Below are 21,301 nucleotides of genomic sequence, written 5' to 3' on the forward strand. Positions count from 1 at the left end.
CGATCCGACAGATGCTTCTCTACCATCAAAAGCTCTCGTTTTTCTACCACTCACGAGTCTCGTCGCTTCTTTGGATTCTCCGTCTACGTCGAGAAATCTGTCTTCGAAACGATCCTCGTTGGAGACGAGCGGAGATACATCCATCTGAGAAACGTAAACGTTCCGCTACACTTTGGGGTGGCGAATGATAATAGAGAGAAAGTGCAGGTCAAGGAGTACTCCTCTCAAGAGCTGGAATGCAGCTCGCCGCACACCAAAACCACCCTTTCGATCCTGTTTCCTTGTCCGGCCACTGACACCAACTTACTTCCAAGCAAATGTTCGATAATTCCTTGGCCAGCCTCTGTTTGTGCCACGCCTTGCACGGCTGAACAGAAATTAGTGGCAGGTATATAGAATCTTGTAGTTGTTGCTAATCGCTAAACGTTTCTCGGCGTTGTAGTTTCCAACTACGCTGCGATTTTGCTCGCGAATAAATTGAACTTTGAACGTTTAACGTGCAACGGTAGTTCCCAACCAGTGCATTGTAAAGAATCGATCTCGGCTACTTTTCAACCTTTTTTAACAACGAACAAATTAATTTCCTACGGGCATCCGGCGCCGTTGGAACGAGCACAGAAATCATAATTGATTCGACTAATTTATGAAAAACGTCGGAGGAAGCGAATGAATTCATAAAGCGCAAGAGAGCGTGGAAAACGGAAGGAGACAGAGAAAGCCAGGAGAGAAGATAAGAAGAATAAGAGAGGGAAGCAGGATAGAGCTCGTTATTATCCTCTGGAGACAGCCTGCGGAATTCCTGAGGAACAGTTTCACGTACTGTACGGCCACAATGCGAGCGACACTCAGCGCGTAAAGCCATTATTATTATTGGCGTTACTATTGTTCCATTTTGTTCTATTATGCCGCCATTTGTGCTTCAAAAGTACCGTGAAACGGTTGCGAGCAGTAGAACAACAAATGAATTCTGACATCTATCTCCGTGGGCGGTTCTTGCTATTGGAAAAATGTCGTTTGTTTAAAAGCCCGCTGCAATTATTTGCCGGTCGATCGCGTTTGAAAATCGGTCCGAAAACGACTCGACCTCGAGTTGCTCTCTCTATTCGGGTCAGCCATTCGGTTGGCAAATGAATGGTTGAAATATTCAAAGGTAATCGCCACGCGTGCGCCAGCCGTGCGCTATTAACATGCGAAAATTTATCGCAATCCCGATCGAGGCTCAATCCGTTAGTGGATATAACTGATCGGTCTTACGAAAATGTATAGCTCGGTCGTTTGTATTCGATATCACCGACCTAAGCACCCTGCCAGGCAAAACTTCCCATTTGACGAAGACAAATGTGTATTTGTGTGCCGGACAAAATTTCATTTCCAAGAGTCCCGAGGATATTGGCACGGACTGCTGTAACTACTTCGTAACTTTCCTCCAGTTCAAGTTATAAATAAAGTGATCGCATCGTTGGAGAAATCGATCAATCAACGGGAATGCGACTTATCGTTCGTTAAAAAATTATATTTCTCGGATAATAAAAGAAGAGACTACGTTGTTCGGATGCGACGCAAAGGAAATTACGCCGGAGACGGTTAATGAAAAAAGTAGGAACAAACTGTAACCTTTGTTACGCGATCAGAGCAGCTGAACTCTGTAATTCTGTATTTTATGTCACGGTAAGTTGTTCGTCTGTGTTACAGGTTTTTCCTTCAAAATGAAAATCGACTTAAACATAAGAGACGGTAATACGTCAAAGGAGTAAGATGGAATAAAAAGCACGAACATTTGCCTCTACGTTTACACCGCTGACTCAGCGTGTCTGCTCCGTTTCAAATTCGTTGTTGCACAGAGAAATTATTCGCTTATCGAGTTACGTGCCTTCGGTATGACTGCTTGTGTCCCACTTTCGTTGCAAACGGCATTCGATTCGTGAACGCACGGTTCCTGTCGGCTACGCGAATTCGATTATCCTTCGTTCGATCACTCGATAATTGCGAGAGATCGCAGATCGGTGTACGGAGAGAGACGCGGACGTTCGAAAATCAAGCAGACAGTCGATTTATGAAACGAATGACGGAGAACTCGACGCGACATCAAGCATTCATCGGTGCATCGTTTAATCGAACGATTGTGGAGCGTGACTGGCTTTGGTCCGGTTAAATTCGACGGAAAATAGCGTCGACGCGAAATTAATCACGGCTACGATACCTCGTTAACTTTTCTGTGTTCAAAGTGCCGACACAAGCTTGTAATTATCTCTTTGCCGCGCAAGGAAATAATACTAGATATCGTTGTTGCGAAAATTTATCTGTTTAACACCCTACCAACAATACGTAGAGAATTATTCGAGAAGAACAGAGAAACAACCGAACCATTTTTTCCACAAACGATACGCGTTAATCGCTCTGTTCCTACGAGATTATTCAGATTTCGTCCGGATTAAGTTCTTTCTTTTCTTTTTAGCTGACATTCCTGGATGAAATCCATGAACGTGCCAAATCCGGAAGACCGGATCTCGTATATCGAAGAACCAGCATGGGAGTACAATGTTCGGGAGAAATACGAAGGTCCGGAAAAGGTTCGCCATAAATCAAACGCATCGATATTGGCGTTGGTTTAATAAATGACCGTAAAGCGTAGAAAAAGGGGAGCACAGTTCGTTCCCCTGTATTTCCAGCGTATCTGAGACACGCTATATATGATTTACATGAGAAATCAACGCTATCACGGATGCTACTGGTTGATCAGAACGTTTGCAAAATATCCGATATTGCGACAAAATACATTTTATCCCATCGCTTTCAACACTACTGCTCGATAAGCTCGCCTTTCTCTCTCTCTCTCTCTCTCTCTCTCTCTCTTGAAAGAAAACAGAAAATTTTAGTACGAATGAAGAAATCAACGTTATAAGTAATAATCATCGATCAATGATTATGCATGAACGCAACGACAGCTTGGCGAAGGGTATGAAAAGTTATCTGAAACGGAAAAAGCAGCAACTGAATAGCAAAGTAGTTCACAGACCGTGATAAAACTCGTTTGAAACTCGTAAAATGATTTCCAGTCTAAGTTTGATACAATTTGCATATGCAGTATATTTCAGTAACGTCCTCTCACCTTTATTTCCAATACAATACCAGCTTCGTATATGTCTCGACTTCGGCTTTCAACTGCAACTGCACCGCCAGTTTCTACGGCGACCGATTTTCCGACGATTAAGTACATTACTCGTAATGACGGTCCAAGGGGTTCAAAGGATGCTCCGCCGTCCTAACCAGTGGCTAGAAGTGGGGAATGCGCTATTCTCTCGAGGGTACAATCGACAAAACGGTTCTCGCGGAATTCACTACTCCATCTCGTAGAACTAGCCAACAATTAACGGTATATACGGGCGTTCCGACGTTTAAAAATCAATGCCGGATTCACCGTGTCCTTCGAGCTGGAGCAAACGCGCGACATACGCGATATACGCGATCTAAGATCAAACGTCGATACGCCACCGTTTCGCGTGAAAGGTTAGAAGAAAAACGTACAGATGGTGCGAGCTATAGACACACTGCGACGCAAAAAGCTACGTTTGCTTACCAAGTTACACGCGTCGGGACCTCCGCATCGCGCACCATTATTCTGCCAGTCGTCGCTGGATCACCTATCGCACGTTAACATACTTCGCAGATGCGGTAAACGCGAATATTACAAACGCAAAGAAAATTTTCACTCGTCTCGTTATCTACCGCGACTCTCGACACCGTTCTCCTTTTCAATTCGACTGGATCCACTCGCCAGGGATTCTAAATTCTCGATGGAACGTCCTACAACGTATTCGGCTACGGATATCGAAGAGGCGAGTGTATCCAAGACGAGATACAACGAGGTAAACGCGGATAAAAACGACACACCTCTGTGCCAGCGACGACAGAGTTGATGCGGACCGCGGAAGGGAGGCTGCGAAACTGAGATGAAACCACGGCGCAACCCCGGTGCGCGCGCGCACCAAAACCACCCCCGGAATACACGGAAGCAGCCCGGCCGAACGAACACTACCCCTCGTCCGTCCCCACTTAGTTCTCTCCAGGACTACCACGACGAGGACGACGACGATGCTCCCGCTTCCATTTTTCCTCTGTCCCGCTCCTTTGTCCTCCTGCGTCTTCTCTCTCGGTCTTCTTCCTGCCGTTTGATCGCGAAACATCTCCTATACGAATCCAAGTCTTCACAATTTTATGAACAATATTTTTTTGTTATCTTTAACCGATGCATCCTTCTCTGTAACTTTGTCGACTTTACGATACATCTTTTCTTCTCGCTATCTCATTGCCGCGCAATCTTGATCGATCGATTCGCCCATTAGCAAGTGGTTTGTAGATCGAAACAATTTGAAGTTAATTGCGAGGACACCACGGAGTATAGTATCGAACTATGGTTCAAAGTTGTTTGGAGGCTACTTCGAAACTGTAGATTTATATATATAAATCACCACGAATAACCGTTCGAAAAGGAAAGTAACGAAGAGTATCTCGATTGACGTTAAACGTTCACGTAACGAGAAAACCGACGTGACTCGTATGCCGAATGTTCGAAATTTGATACTTTGGATTCGTACACAATAGCTGGTCGTGAAAAAAGAGAAAAGAATAATACAACGAACTGGAGGCTTTTCGGGCCAGTGAAATTCACGCGATTAGAGCCCACGTGGGTAAAGCTCAATGACTCGTCGATGATGCTACAACAATGTTGCTCATTCCAGCGACTTTAATTGGCAATTGCGAGGCTGTTAGCAAAACTGCGCTTTTTTGCATCCAGTTAATCGAATCGCTCTCTGGTAGAGAGCCTTTGCCTATTTCCAATTATCCGCGATCCTCACGTTAAATCGCTGACTGACCAATACCAAACGAACTTTTTCCTACTTCGTCTCGTAAGAATAATTAGAGACCTTCTGAGCATCCTAGATAGCGCGTATGCGATTAAACTCTCTACGAAACCCGTACAAATCGAATATGTATACAATGATATATGAGAATTTAAATTAGCACGTATCCTGTGTATTGTCGATAGTGTACGTAATTACAAGAAGGAGGATGTAAATAAACAAACCGGAAACATAAACGAAAAAGCAGGAAATGAAAATAAATAAAACGAGGTTGTAAGCAAACACGCCAAATATATGAACAAACAAAGAAAAAAGGTGAATAAGTGAATTTTCTAAGCGGAACAAGGTCATCGACGCATCACGATCTTCGTATGAAAGTTTATTTTCCATTCGGTGTGTCGCATAAAGCGACGCGCGATTAAATAATCCCGGCGTTACATCTTTTCACAATTTAGGGAGCATGGAAGTTTGGACATTAGATGGAAACCAAGAGACCGAGTACTCAGGAAAGCTTCTCCGAGAGGAAACCTTGCCGGGGCTCTATACTGGCGATCCTTAATAAAAATGTACGGTCATGGAGCGTAACCGTAGGTGGTGAAGATTGATGAAAGTATAGAAAAGAAGGACGGTGTGTTGCAAGGAAATTTTTCTTTCGTCGAATTTGCCAAAATCAGTCGACGTTAACCCGGATCGCTAACGGAATTCCAATCAGCCTGCGGTTCTCTTTAATTAACGAAGGGTCAGAACGAAAAGTGGCAAGAGCTAAACGAACGTAATCGTTCTCGGGCATAGATTAAAATTTAAGGCGATGTTCTAGTTGCGCGGAGTTTCACAGCTTTCCCTCTCTCTCTCTATCTATCTATCTATCTATCTATCTATCTATCTATCTATCTATCTATCTATCTCTCCATCTATCTATCTCTCTATCTATCTATCTATCTCTGTAATCATTATATACTTACGAGTCAACGAGACGCATTCTCGAAACACGAAGTTACCCGTTGTCTGCGAAAATTAAGTTCCCATCGCGTTTCATCGAAGAGCTGAACAAACGGCAAAGCTCGATACTACCAAAGCTCTACTAAATATCTTCCAAGGGAAACATTTATTTGACGGTTGCAAAAACACGAAAGTCGTGTCGCGAGCTGTTCAGCGGCGCTTCAAGAGCTTGAAAATGTCGGCCAAGTGTCAAAATCGATGAACATATATCTTAAAAGCGATGTATCCGGAACAGGAGGAGCATCAGGCGTATTCGCGACGTGCTGAAATGTAAAAGCGATTCCACCTAGACAATTTCCACCGACTCGCCTCGAGATAAAAAATTCATTTCCCTGGAAGCACCTACTACTTCGAAGGAATCATTCTCGCGACTTCGCCACGCAGTTTCTTCCAATACTTTCGTCCGTTTCCAAGGATCCTAACAGGGCGTTGCCGTAATTACACAGCCTCCTATTCAGAGTTGCCTCGAGCGTATCCCAAGATGGCAATTCGTCTCCATTCTTCGACTCGGAGCGGTCCAACTTCCTTCGAGCATCTTGCGTGCTCCACGTCGGCGATTCCTCTCGGCTTATCATCTCGTCGAATTTATTTTTCTCGATATTACCATCCACGCGCAAGCTAGACCGACCCGGTGAACTTCCTGAAATTGAAAAATCGATCGCCGTATTGTTTGCACGGCGTTACCAGGTTCCGTTTCGAGAAAAAAACCAATCTCGCGCTGCTGGTAAATTGTTGCCACGTTCGTATTAAGCAATCGAGTGCCTCGAAACGAGGCGGGAGTAAATCAAGTGGATCGCGAGTCGGGTTAAAATAATTGACTTTATAAAGGATGGTAAATGGAATGACTATTTCAACATAAATACAGTGGCTCGCGAAAAGGTTGTCTTCTTTGCCTGTAGTCTTCGTATGTACGTGTAAGATTCTATACATATATACATTTTCATATTAATTTCAAATTTCACCGATATCATGACGATACGAACGCGTCATGTTACACTGACAAGAAAATTCCAAAATATTCTATATAAGACACAGAATGCATACCTAAAACATGCCACTGTATTTCTAGAATATATCACAAATAAAATAACCTTTGATAGCGTCCCATATTGGAGCGCGATATTTTCTAAGGCTGATCGTGCCTGCGATAGAATCGATCGAAGAATTCCAGGAGGACAACGAGTTCGAGTCCCAGACGTTACACGGACGTCGTCTTCTCAACGCGTTACGTCTCACAGTGTCATGCATCTCCTGTATCTCTCTCTCCAGCTGTTTCTGATGCTCCGCGATGATTCGCCGCTCGCGATATCCTGGCGACAGACGCGCGGCGGAATCCAGGAAATCCGATTCCGGTCTGAAACGAACAAAACGGAATTCGTTATACATCGAGTAGCAACCAAAGGAAACCACGCCCATTAACGACTCGTTAAAAGCGAGGATCTTCTTAGACAGACGGAACCGTACCTCGGTCTGTAGACTTGAATCGGTGAACTGGATGTATACAAGCAGGTGGTCTTCTTCGAACGACGAGAGGATTCTCTGGCCACACGTTGCACCATTTCCAACACGGCCACTTGCTCCTCCCGTGGCAAAAGAGCGGCGACTTCTTGCAGAACCTAGAGAGAAGAAAAAGTTTCGTACTGACTTTACATCCTATCCACGATTTAGCTCTGCACGTCTGGAAGATTTCAAGGAATAGGATAGCCTCCGAGTAGATAAAACGAAAAAGTATTTCCTCGTGTTTTTAAAACACTGCTGATGACGTTAAAACAGCGTAGAAAGGTTCCTTTTATTTAACGAAAAATTCGTTCTTTGCTAAGAATCTTTGGTAACTTCAGCAGCGCTAAAATTCCCCTTTGTTCGATGGTTGAACGAGAGGAAGGTGGTGCTCGGCAGTGGCGCGTAGAACCTGGTTCGGCGGTAGCTAGGATTAAACTTAGTTTCGAAGCGCAAAACGCATTTTCCATAAGCATAAGGGGGTCCCGGTGAATCGGGTTGTCGCTCTTTAAGTAGAAAGTTACTTGGCACATGGAAGACGGAGACGAGGGGCAGGAGCCAAGAGCTCCTCGGTGTGCAAAACGCGCGAGAGCGCTCCGGGAAAGTAAATACGTGTCCATTTTTTCCCTTTTTATTCGTCTTCAGTGGCTCTGGAAAAACATACATCCGGAGTGCCAGAAACACGAGCGAATCTCTCTTTTTACTCCATCTTCGAGACTGTTTCGTGCATCAGGTTCGAACGATTCCTCGGCAAAATCGTTGAAAAATACATATGAAGAATCGCTGACGACCCGGGCGTAATCCAATCGAAAGATCTTTGCAAACAAGCCCGCGATCCGCCAGCGAAAACTGCTTCGATTTCACGTAGACTGATTGGTACGACAAACAGAATGAAAATTTCTCACAGTCGCGATCTGGGGGAAATTCCATGACAACATCACGACGCACGGAGGGGAATCGTTCGCGAGATAAAAAGTTCGAATGTATCGTCCGAAGGAAAACTTCTTTCTGAAACAAAACTGTGCACAAGAATGTTGGAGAGATCGATTTCCATCCAAGCGCTACCACATTCCCAAAAGGCTACCACGGCAGAGGTACACGCAACCGGAAATTAGTTGAAATGGAAACACATGGTGACCTCCGAAGATCCTCTCTTCGCTGCTAGGAACAAACAAAGCGAAAAATACGATCGCGCACTTTCATTCTTCTCGATTGCGTAAAAGTTTAACGATATTAATTCAAGAAAAACTTTTGTGATCATTCGAGTTTCATTCGTTGAAAAAGATCGTCGAGGACTCTACGACGAAGTTATCGTTGCCTCGAAGAAACTCACGATCTATCGTAATAATAACGCAAAGTCGAAGAAATATCAAACCATATCTTGCGCCGATGTAATATTACGAAATGAAATATGTAATAGAAAAGCATATCTTCCTTTAGGAAAGTCTGTCACCCGATGGACAGAACAAACTTTGAGGAGCTTTGAAAACGTTAAATTCTCTACTTACTCTCGTGGGAGATACGAACGAGGAAAGAATCGAGTGTCGTTTATTTTGTTCGAAAGAACAGCTCTAGACGCCGATGCCTCGAACGATGGGGACGTTAATCAGGTAAGTAGGAACCGACTCGGAACCTCTATAGAAGAATTCCGCTCTAACTGTACCATTCTGTACGCGACGGGGGAATTGGACAGAGTTTTATTGATCTTACGTGGAAGTCTCGCTATGGATGCCGCAGATCTGACCACTTTTGAGGCAGAAAGCATCCTCCAAATTGTTGAAATCATTCATCCTCGAATTCTTCCGTTATAACTTAACATTCCGATTAACAATGAAAAAATCTATATGAAATTTTATTCTAAAAGAAAAGCGAAAATATCGTTCGGTACGATGAAAGGTAGGCAGGTTATTTGGTTCGACTCATGTTACTTCACCCAAAGAAAACAGGATCGAAACAATTTCGCAGTGAATGACGTTAGTCGTGGAAAATAGGATCCCAGGACGTCTGACGAAGAATTTGGTCGGTGCTGGTTTATCGGCCAGGATATCGACCAAGGAGGATTTTGGTCTAACGTCCACCCAACGCGTGTAAACTCGTTGACACCTATTAAGCTTGGTTTAACTCGATCCTCCGAGCCCTACGAATGCTGACACGTTTAAGGTTCTCTGGAGACTCGCTAACCTTTAAGAAAATCCCTTTGATCCTGAGGCGAAATCTCATTGAGAAAGTACGCGGAAACAGGCGAGCAGAGGGAACGATTCTCCTGACGGACAATAAAAAAAAATCGGCCTTCGTAAGTGCGGGTTCGTGTCCTCTCATTTACAACTCTATCGCTCATCTGTTTCCAGGGGAGCAAAGTGCCTTCTGTCTAATTACCCCCTGAGTTCGATCGAAAGTTCTCGTAATAGCTCGGAGAAAATTAAACTGTCGAAGACATATCAGAATGTCATTTTGATAGATTGATAGATAAACGTTCAAAGAAGTTGGAGCTAAAATTACATTGCAATCGTTAAAAAGCGATTAGAATTTCTATTCTGGATTCGTTTACCGGAACGTCTACATCTATCCTTTAACTGTTCTCTCTGATTTTCTCTTTACAGTCGTCTATTCGTTCATTGAATAAAAGACGTTACTAGCGATCGACACGTCCAACAAGATATTTATATCATTTGAAAGCTGAAAGAACTGCAAAATGATCATATATACGGCAAAATGAACATTAAATCCAGAAGATACGAGTATAGGTAAGAAGGTATATAATAAGATTCATACTACGGATATTTCCAAGATAAAGTAATTTCCTACGTTATGGGACAACGCATGCGATGATACTTTTTGACAGTCTATCGATATCGTTTGCGAGAGCATCGTTCCCATCGCTACCTTTATGAACGTCGTTGTGGCAACAACCTTCTTGTCGTTATTACGGTAACACGATCCTTTGAAGTAACATCGCAGCCCGATTTTATGATCTCTCCGTAAACCGAGGTTTCACTTCGCAGTTTCTCGTCGCCGGCTTTCCCGAAGCATTAAACCGGATTTCAAACTGCCGCTCGAAAATGCAAGAAAAACGGAAGTCGTTTTGACGCGGGCTAAAAAGCGGACCCGTTCGTAAAACGCGAACGTCTTTTTAGCCGTCCCTTTGATTACGCCCGTTTCAAATTTAATCTTAAGCGTAGACATCCTGGACGAACGCGTTTTTCCCAGCTGCTCGTTCTCTCGAAATTATTCTTCATGTTAATTAACAATTACCGTTGCGCGTAACTGTTTACGAATAAACGTTGCTTTATTAAAATTGAAAGAGTAACACGATCCAGAACAAAAGCTGATTTCTCTGCGCCACCGACGACGATTTAAATAATTTGTTATAATCTCGGTCAATACTGTAATCGTATAGTCGGATGTTTCGTGTGAAATTTAATAAAAGGGCCGATTTAATATACACGTTCCATTAACTCTTATTTGCGCCCCGATTAAAAGTCAATTTATATTCGTCAAAGATTTATGCGAACGGAAAGAGGAACACAAGAGGGGCCGGTCTCTTAACAGCGACGTGTGAGCGACGTTTAATTCGCGTTGTCAAGGAAGAAGCCTCCTGGTGAGAGATAACCCTTCGTCATACATATATACATATATACGTACGCGCACATACGATCATGCGTTGCACGCGCTTAAAGCCTTACGGAACTTTTGGCTCTTTCTCGCTTCTCCCGTTACAACAACCTTTCGAATTTGATTCGATCCTCCCTTTCTTACCTTTAATCCTGTCCGTGAAAAAGCATTAACGACCGATTCAATGGCGTTCTACCGGCGCGAAATTCATAAAGATCGGCGGTTTTTCTATCTAGGGTAGCTGGTCTTAACACGGTTACCAGCGTCGCTATTAAATCGTCTGAGACTCGATTATACAAGCGGAGGATAATGGGCCGCCGTGCGTCAGAGAAGAAGCGGATCGTCGGAAATGGCGGAACTCGAGCAACGAAATCTGCAGTTCCTTCAAGTTCCGCCTCGATATTATTGTCGCAGAATCTGGTGCGATTCGACGTCGTTCCAACGTGTTCACACGGCGGACACCCCTGTGAAATTACTGTCCTGGAATTGCCTTCGTGCACCGGAAATCCGTGCTCGTCTAATCTAATGAAACTGCGCGAACTGTGTGTAATTAAGCTGCCTCGCGTCTGCTGCGCGCGGAATGAAAGCTGAGCCGAAACTCCAAACCGAGCAAACACAGTAGAACGCGAAGGACCAGGAACGCAAGTTTCACCGCGGAAATTACTCCGACAAATAATCGGCCATCGAACCTATACCGCATTGCCGTATGATATACTGGTCAAAACGCTTGCAACTGCCACCGGCGTTTGATTTACATACGTTCAAATTGCTGAATTGCCCGTACGACAGTACAGAAATTCGGTACTTCGAAATATCCATCCTGCGACGTAAGACAAATTTCGATCGAAGGATTGCTTAATCTCTCGGCGATATATAAATACGAGGAACTTCTTCGACTACCTTTCTCTCGTTGCGGTAGTTTATTCGAAAGCTTAAACTGTTCTCGATATGTTTGAGAGGACACTGCAGGTTGCAAAAATATCCGAAAATATCTAGAACGGAGAATGTTGAGTTAAGTTAAAGCGGACACGAAAGTTGAGGCAATAAGAAGAAAAATCACGAAAATACGAGAGAGGTTGTAAAGTTTGAAAGTTAGACAACTCACCCTGAACTTGCCGAGGGAGACCATGGCGGAAATCAAATCGCCAGGACCACGATGTCGAGCTCGCGATCTGCTCATCGACGCGACGTATGTCAAAGGGCTGGCATCCCTCAATTCCGTGTGTCCTGCAACCCCTAACGAAAATATTGATTTTGCGCCACGTACCGCATATACGTAACTTACGTAAACGCTTCTGTGATCCGGTGACCGAACATCGAGACATGGACCAGAAATTTGCCTACGTCACCGAACGGCGACGTTGATTTAAAACGCGAAGCCCAAACCGCTCTCTCCCCAGCAACTCGCACGGTTGATCTATCGCTCGGCATTTTCAGCTCGAATTTTACGTGCCCGCTACGTATGAGATTCTCTGGCGACGTCAACGTAAATCTTTGTCTCTTCCGCGCGTTTAGCCTCGCTCAACGAATGACACTGCTCTTCAATTCTTAATGCCAAACACGTATATTCTATGCACGATCGTGGCTAGATAGGGCTACCATACCGTGGAGAAAAGATTTTGTTCGATGGCCTTTCCAAAGCTGAGTGAAAGGATTTCGGCTACTACTATCCTCTGTCCAACAATAGGGATAATTTTAAACTTCAGTTGAATCACGTTCGATGGGAACAAAAGATGTCAGCAGGAAATAATGCTCACACGAAAATCTCACATAAATCTTTATCAAAAGAAGAGCGAATATTTTTTTGTTTATTTTCGTGGTTTCCCAAACAAAGCTTTTTACGCGAGAAACAAAAGCCCCGCGAATGACGTATTGGAAAAATTGTACAGAAATGGTCTCGTCCGGTTCTACGGTATCGACCTTTTTCTCTCACCGATGCGGCAATGGCAAATGCGAATTTATACGCAACACGGAAATAATTAATTTCACTCGTTTCTATTAGCCGTAAGAATATTAGACTAATGTTTTCCAACAACCGTAACTAGAAGTTTCACGTGAAAACGGAAACTCACTCGAATCACGGTTGCGGCTCTAATTAATTCTCGAAACTCGAACACTCGGCCGAAATTCGTTATTACTGCGTGACAGTTTCCGCGAGTAAGATAGCGAATTCTTGTACCTATAATGTATACTACTCCGTTTACTCGTTTATAAATTCGATGGAACAAACCAGTAAATATCTTATATTTCCTCTAACCTTTCTTTTCAGTCGAGGCAATCGATCCTTGCAACTTTGATAGAAAATCAAATAGCTCGCTGATTCTGTAATGTATACTTTTCTTCCTCACGATCGTACTGACACTCCTAGCTTTGCTCCACGTGGAGAACGAGCTGAGGCTCTTGTTCTCTGTGAAAGTTAAGTTGTATTTAATCGCCCTGTCTCTGGGAAGAAAAATCAGACGCAGAGAATTCCCCGAACGCTCGATCATCTTCGTCATATTTTCTGCCCAGCGCCAACCCTTTGATAGATAGTCCACGATCCCGTTAGCAGGTGATATTTCCTCGCTTATCACAGATTTACAGAATATCGATAGCGATTGCATCTCGGAAGCATAGACCTCCTGTCCCTTTTTCCAAGACGTTGCACACCAACCATGTTCGTGAAGGCTGTTGAAGAGATTGTTCAGATATGGACGTAGAATAGGCTCGAGAAACTTTCGATCATAGTCCATACCTTGAACAATGAAACATACTTAAAATTAAAATAAAATTTGGTATTTCATAAATAAACCGTGGATATTCGTGCAAATATTTTTATGAACACGACTAAAGAAACAAAATCTAAATAGAGATTTATTTCACCTACTACGAGTATTTTACTTTGGATATTTTATATATTTTTGCACAGCATTCTATACATTTTTGAATCTTGAATTTTTTCATAAATGCACAAACACTCACAGTTTATTCACGAATAAATATATTCCTACCGAAGTATAACCATTGTAAAAGTATTTTGGTCATTATTGGAAAAGATTCCAAATCCATATTGGCTGTTTCTCTATCTCTTGCGATAACATCGATTAGCAATCCGACCGAGTAATCGAACTGACTGCTCGTATTGCAATGTCTTCTTTTCTTTGATTCCTTATAATGATCGTTCATTCGCAGCTTGCGACTCGCCATCGGATAACTCTGGTTCTTGGCCTGTGTTAGAATTAATTTCAATAGGAACACGAGATTCTCCACTTGTTCCGTCATACAGTAGGATAATTCTGAGAAATTCGAGTAACTATAGTTGTCCGGGTAGTTCTATCAACACAGAAAACGAGTCTTTGTCATACTATCGGGAGCTGTAACAAGCAGCAAGCTATCCTGTCGTGGAAATTCTACCTGTAACAAAGCGTTCTTTGCTCGTAGAACTTGCTCTAGGATCATGCTAAAATATTCCAACTGTTTCTGGCTATATCCGTAATCCTCGTTGGACGTTTCTCTGGGCAACGCGGCAATGATATCTCGCCATCTCACAATGAGCTCATTCTCCATAACGTCTAGAGGTCTTGGTACATCACGTGTCATAGAGAAGGAACGATAATGAAGAGTTTCCAAGTAAGATTCTAACAATCGATGATCAGAGACGTAAGAGTCCTCGTGATACGCCATTCCTCCTTCAAAATACAAAGACATGAATTCTATGGGCTATGGACTATGAATTATATTGAATTCAAGTAGCGCGCGTCCGTGCTAGTAAATTTTCAAGCGTCTTAATTAAATTACGCTACGATTAAATGATACACATCGTTGGACGTAACAGGCGTGACGCGAATAAACGGGCAGCCGGTGAGTAAAGCGCGATGAAAAACGGCGGTTCGATCGAAGAGTATCATCGAACAGCTTATGAATGCATACAAATTGTCGATACATTCAACATTCTCAATAATGGTACACGTCGTTATCATCGCTAATTAAGAATTTCCATGGAAACCAGACGAGCCGCGCGTGTCGCCGAGATATTGATTGTTATACGGAAAATAGCAGCAAAAAGAAATCGGAGATTGGATAGAGCGAGCTCGACGAAAACAACACCGGTTCCATTCTTCTAACACACTTTTTTTTTTGCTCAAACTGAATTACCTCTCGCACATTGTAGCATCACGTTGCAGCGCGGATGAAAGTAACACCTCAGGCTCTGGCATTTCAGAGCAGCGACTAACTCGTCCAACGCTAATAGAACATGACACGAAAGGGTATCGGGCGCCCAGCTCGTCAACGGATCCGGTCCTGTTCTTTCTAGAGCCCATCGGTGCACAGTTCTCAGAATGTGTCTGGAAACTACTCGTAAGCGATCTGGAGGCGAGGGGCCGTTTTTCCGTCCTGCCTGAAAAAATTTCACTCGTATTTAAATTGCGAACTTTTATGCATTTATGGAGAATTTAAAAATGTAGAAATTTGCGCAATTTACGCATGATATGCAAAAGAGTATGTTAGATATGCGTAGCATATAAGCATCGGATGCCTTTTAGCGTTTTTGACAACCGATATATTCTATTATGATCTATATACATATACATATTACTATTAAAAATATTCACAGTCTACCCATATTTATGTACGAATAGTCATTGTTAAAATAAGAATGGCGATCAATAAAGCGCAACGAAACTAGTCCGCAAGTAGAGGAAGGAAAAGAAGGAAACTTTAAAAATCGATTCAACTTTTCTCATTACGTATTCATCGACACGCCGCCGATTACTGCAGTTTCGAGAGGGCAGATAAATTATTTTTAAATCCATAAATTGTTAACAATAACATTTTTATTAAATAGCTAAGAACGCAATGGCGTGGTGTGAGAAAATAGGTGGATCTCAGGCTTCAACGCCGGAGTAGAATCTCTATCGTGAAAAGAAGAAGGTAAGGAAAAAAGAAACTGGTTCGTGTCAGAGGAGGGATGGCTCGTATTTCAGAAATAGGCCAAAGAATTGAAGATCGCGTGAATGCAAGCTCGTCTGTGTGCGGATACGATGCACCAGCTAGATGCACGTTGAATTATAGCAGAGACGTTGTGTAAAATCAGTCGTTGTTCCCCTGCGACAAGTGCAAAGGTATGATATGCACCTAATATTCCCATAGATGAAAACGTCAAAAGGAACAGACCAAGCTCGCCTTGGAATATCTCTAAGACGATTGTCGCCAGCGACGTCCAAAAAAGACAAATGATATATCCAACTGAGTTATTCAAATGTAAAATCCATCGAGACAAAGTGTATCTGTCGAAAATGCAACTGGGAATCGGATTTAAAATATTGTATGCAACATCTTGTAAAACAGAACAAAGTAGGGATATTTGAGTCGTCTCGTCTTCAACGTTTTAAAATTCTATATCTTGAACTTTGCATAGAATAATCAAACTTGTATATTATAAGAAATCATTAGTCTTTGAGGGAGTACTATGTATTTTTATATCTAATACGAAAAAAATATAAAAAAATGGAAGAATAATCCTGTCGTAGAACCAACGAAGCGGTAACTTGCAAAGTATTGATTGATTGAAGGATTGATTACCTTTGGTTTCATCGGTAAATGCAAAGTACGGCCTTCGCGCAGCTCATATAAAATTTCCAAAAGCACGGCTTCAGTGAGGGCTGGTACACTGTCGGCGGCATAGTGTTGACTCATAATTTTCTCGGCTGCCGGAACACGTACTCTCCAGAGAGTTGCTCGGTTCTCGCAACGTGCACCGGAATACGGACCAACGACTACCGCGTACATCCCCTGGAACAGTAGCGACAAACAGATGACGCGAAACAAACGAATCTGTCCATTTGGGCAAGAATATGGAAATTGCCTAGCCAAAATCAAATCTTTCACTCTCTCCCTCTCTCTCTTTCTCTCTTTCTCTCTCACACATACACATTTACATACATACATATACTGTCGAAAGTTCCGAAGCGAGACATTACAGGCACGTATACTTGGGAAAAACTCATTTGCCTTTGCTTTTCCATTAACGCATCAATCGTATAAAGTGGCACCAGCAAACGAGTTAATTCGTTTAAATGGTTACCGACTCTGTTACGTTCGCGGAATCAAAAGGGACTCGCGTGGTGAAACGATATACCAGTCTCTCGTTCATTAATTTAATTTACCAGTGAATCGGTTGAATCGCTAATAACTTCAACCAACCAAGGATTTACCTTGCGGACCTCATGCAAATCGATGTTTCAAGCAATCCTCGTTTATACGAAACAAGCGTTACATCGTCGCGTCGGTTGTGCAGCACTACGTTGCACGAGCTATGCACTCGACACGCGTCACGGTATACGGTAAACCGATAGATCGTTAGAGCGTAGCCAGGAATAATAAAAGATCTCGTCGGCACCGTTTGTTGCGGAATGCAATACTTAACTCGAGATAGTAGCTCCGATGAAAAGTGTGAAACAGAATTTGACGAGAGCACTCGAGACTTTTTGCGAGAAGGCATCCAATGCTGCATATTGGAAACAAGTGCACTTAAAGCAACTCGTTCAAGAAAACCTGCGTTTCTATTACCTTATTTTCCACCGATGAAGAACGCATAGTTTTTGGTTTTTAAAACCTCGTCGATGATTCCCGTGCTATTTAATAATCGTTTATCTACGAACGATATAATGAGGATAATCAATGCTCTAATTACATGACGCGTGCGTAGAACGCGAGTTAATAAACTTCACTTTTCGATACTTTTGTATTGATGAAATGAAGCGGAATAAGTGCCGACGCGATAACGAACTCAAAACTTGATGAACAGGTTACGATCGATCAATACGGTGTAAAAATAGAATCAAAAAGCACGCAAATTGATATCGTAGCACTTATTTTTTTATATACACGTACACTTTGCGCTGCAGTGTAATGAAGAAGAGCATCGCAATGATAGAGAGGTATCCGTTGAGGATAGTCCGCTAAAGTGGGCCACGACGACACTCCGATACCGATTAGTAGCTTGACTTCAACTTCGCGAGCTTTAAATTTATCCAATCCGATTCTAAGCAGTATCCCTCCGGAATCTTCGATCAAGGCCACTCGATGATTCCTTGGCTCTGGTAATGGTCCGTCCGAGACAGCTAGAAACAATTACACGATCCTGTTATCTAGGGAACACTGTTAAAAATCACATCGTTAGCTACGGTTATTGTTTCACACGAGACTCGGCACGACTTGATTTATAAGATGCTCCTTAATACGGTTATACGGAAACTGGGCATGCTTGCTGGGTGCTCGTTATTCTAAATCCCTTACAGTCGTTATTAAGCAACTTTGCTCGAGCGCCTTGTCCTGATTTATTGAACGCTCGGTATATCGAATTACCAAGTTACTTCGTACATCAGTTATTTAGTACAAGCAGAGGCTAACAGGGACAGAGAATTAAGAATGAAAAGAACGATTAAAAGAAAGCGAAAACGAGAACGAATCGTTGAGAATGGGTTTGGGGACACGCGTAATGCCAAGATAATATTACATTGATAAGGAGCACGAAATGGAGAATTGGATGAATAATAACGAAGCGATGAATACTTTATTCTTGTTTATGGTCCCTCGACGAGTGACTCTTGTCGACTGCGTTGCATAGAAAGAATTTATCGCGCATTTCTATTCTCCTTAAATTAACAAAAGCGTTTAAATATAATTTAAAACATTACCTGATCCGTAAAATATTCGACAGTGGTCCGGTTGCTTCAATATCTTGTCGAGGATTTCAGCATCGACCACTTGACCAGGTGAAACACAAATTCTGTCATTCGTTTGATCTCCAACGTCTGAAACAGCGACTCCACATTTGTCCCTGTTTAATTTGTTTAATTACTCTGTGAACCATTCCGCAAACTAAAGAATTCGGTAGATACGAAATACCTCGTTTAATAGCTGTGGCCAATAAATTTGCTAATTTGGCTTTTACAAGATCTCTCCTCAACCTTCCTGCGACATCCACGTACTCCCGCCAGACTTCCGCCCCAACGCCAAGCATCTTCAGCCGAATAAAGCCTGGTAGAGAGGCATCCTCCTCGACACACACCGTCGAGCGTCCCTGCTCGGGACTTACACTCGAAATCGACAATGCATCTATCCGCAGCAGATATTCAAACCTACCTTGCTAAAAAGGAAAAAAAAATATAATTCGAAAGTATTGGTACTTCTTCTTCCTATGGGGTTTACCAGCTTCTCAACTTCACGTTATGATTACAATTCCATAAATTCCGATTTCCTCGCCCTTTTACCTTTATTCGTCGAGGTTCGTTTAATGAAACGAGAAACATAGATGAGAATCTTCGATCGAGATTACCAGCGCTTCGCATCAATCGTTGGACCAATCTTTCCACGATAGCTTCGATCGCAAAAGCGTTAGAGGAATCTGTAACAAATCCATTCGATTCGACACTCGATTGGTAAAACTCTGGCAGCTCACAATTTCCTCTTGAATTCAATATTTTTATTGTTCTCAACGCCTCCACAGACAGAATCTCTCCATTGTTCGCCGAATCAAAGAGTAAGATTTATTGAGAAACTGGTTAAGCATTCACCATTCTGAGCCTCGTCGACCAGTTTGCGAAAATACGTGTTCAGGTTGCACAGCTGACCCTTGGTGAAAGTAAGCTTCGTAGTCATTAATCGAATGCTGCCCTTCTTGCACGATGATCCACTAGGTGTGCAGCCCATCCTCTTCCGAAAAGAAGACAACTTGTAATAAACAGACATTTATCATAAATTTGATACATCGATCTACAAAACTATAGAACAATCAATATTTTTCAACTCGAAGGAGGAAAGGAGGAGAAATATTTTTTTCGAAGTAAAATGTATCGTTATAATTCGTTTTCTGAATCAATCAGCATCACAATGAAAAGCAGGGAGTTAATCAAGAAACGATGCAATAAATTATTACAAAAGATCAGTATTTCGAGAAAAGGGTTTCAAAAAAATTGACAAACGCAGACTTATCGCATTCATTTCCTCCATTATCTCCTGCGCCTAAATAATTTACCCAAATAATTTATGTAGGATATTCCACAAAGATGCACACTCTACTTTCTCGACAGATTATATGCACATGCGTATTTCTGTCAGCTTGTTACATAATTTTACGTTTATTCATCGTGATAGCAACCCTTTTCTGCCCGTTGAATCTTGCTCGGCTCCCTTCTAATCGTCTCGGATGACTCGTCTTAAGTAACATCAATTTAATCGTAAATATATTCTAAGGATTTCGCAATAATGTAAGGAATATTTCATCACACGCGAAGACAAAAAGATTCGCTTCATTTTACTTTCAGTACGTACCTTCGAAAGGACGATGAAGTCACAGGCATAGATTCACGGCAAACACTGAACGAACACTATATCACGGAGCAAAGCCACCGAGTGACGTTTCCATTCCATCCGGAAAGATATTGACACTCTGCGATCGTGACCATGTAAATGCACCGAATGCCAATTATTATTCAGCAGATCGACTAACAATACCATCACAGTGTTCGGCCACCGGAATTACTTCCGATCCTGATTGTGTGTGCTTGACTTCCGCTCCGATGAACGTGTATCCGTTGCTTCCTATACATTATGTTACCATTACAATGTTTCCTAACTACGCGTACAGAATCTTCGAGTTCACTCTATGAGCAATAAAAAATAGATCTAAAATTGTTAAATCACAGATCTATAAATCATTATATATTGAAGTCACACCTACATAAATCATAAATCATTTTTTCTCAAATATCTTTACGTTTTCGTTATTTTACTATTATAGATATATAAACTATACAACTAATTTCAAGAACTTAATCGGAGTCGTAAAAGAATATAAATAGATAGTCATCTTACGTAGCTGATAGACCTTATCTGTTCTGTCACATGCTACAATACTATACATACATGTATAATTTAAATTAACGCCTAATAAAAAAGAATAGAATTTCTAATAATATATTTTTATTATAATAATTACTACGAATATATTCTTATAGCAATTAAGTCATTTGTCTATGTGCCTGGCTTAAAAATTTTGCTCGCTACTGTATGGTTCTTTAGATTCAATTGTGAATACATAAGCGTAATGATGACTCTGATCTCATTTATAAAGTTTCGGTATGCAGTTTATTGTATAATCTGTATAATCTGTATAAATTGTATAATCTGAAAATCATAAATACAGATTGTAATTTCAAAACTGCAGAATATTAATTCTTGTGTTTCAAATACATTCTCCAATCGTAGTAAATGATTATGCTCGATGCTGAATCGATAATGTTGGAAGCGATGCCAAATGGTAATGGTTTGTTAAAATAATATCCCAG

The 21,301-nt window shown here is 42.0% G+C and overlaps 3 protein-coding genes across 8 annotated transcripts in view; all 3 read right to left on the reverse strand.

The window, feature by feature from the left end:
- LOC117231794 overlaps positions 1-3,972 on the reverse strand; it is a 70,100-nt gene extending 66,128 nt beyond the window's left edge. The window contains exons 1-2 of one of the 4 annotated variants that reach the window (XM_033490577.1): positions 3,578-3,972; positions 3,110-3,273 (exon numbers count right to left, since the gene is read on the reverse strand). The gene's annotated coding sequence lies outside the window, so the exon portion shown is untranslated. Of the gene's footprint in view, positions 1-3,109 lie in introns of all 4 variants that reach the window. The other 3 variants (XM_033490575.1, XM_033490578.1, XM_033490574.1) reach the window with 3 other exon arrangements.
- Positions 3,973-5,751: 1,779 nt separating this feature from the next.
- On the reverse strand, positions 5,752-20,722 carry LOC117231676. Of its 3 annotated transcripts, XM_033490332.1 has the most exons (16): positions 20,286-20,720; positions 19,529-19,667; positions 19,226-19,359; positions 18,861-19,101; positions 18,650-18,766; positions 17,844-18,073; positions 16,533-16,742; positions 15,105-15,348; positions 14,364-14,638; positions 13,961-14,282; positions 13,228-13,704; positions 12,076-12,206; positions 7,326-7,477; positions 6,953-7,215; positions 6,208-6,501; positions 5,752-6,124 (listed from the first exon to the last, which is right to left on the reverse strand). In XM_033490332.1, exons 2-15 carry the CDS (start codon positions 19,662-19,664, stop codon positions 6,221-6,223), a joined length of 3,213 nt encoding a protein of 1,070 aa, XP_033346223.1. In that variant the 5' UTR covers positions 19,665-19,667; positions 20,286-20,720; the 3' UTR covers positions 5,752-6,124; positions 6,208-6,220. The 3 variants fall into 3 exon arrangements, with proteins under 3 accessions (XP_033346223.1, XP_033346221.1, XP_033346224.1); XM_033490330.1 differs by having other exon boundaries at positions 5,752-6,501; XM_033490333.1 differs by lacking the exons at positions 5,752-6,124; positions 6,208-6,501; positions 12,076-12,206 and having other exon boundaries at positions 6,961-7,215; positions 20,286-20,722.
- The window catches only part of LOC117231675 (Hermansky-Pudlak syndrome 3 protein), a 30,163-nt gene continuing 22,584 nt past the window's right edge, over positions 13,723-21,301 (reverse strand). The window contains exon 5 of the mRNA XM_033490329.1: positions 13,723-13,744. The gene's annotated coding sequence lies outside the window, so the exon portion shown is untranslated. The remainder of the gene's footprint in view (positions 13,745-21,301) is intronic.

This window comes from Bombus vosnesenskii, unplaced genomic scaffold (assembly GCF_011952255.1).
Source record: "Bombus vosnesenskii isolate JDL3184/JDL3185 unplaced genomic scaffold, Bvos_JDL3184-5_v1.1 scf7180000013273, whole genome shotgun sequence".
Taxonomy (NCBI): Eukaryota; Metazoa; Arthropoda; class Insecta; order Hymenoptera; family Apidae; genus Bombus; species Bombus vosnesenskii.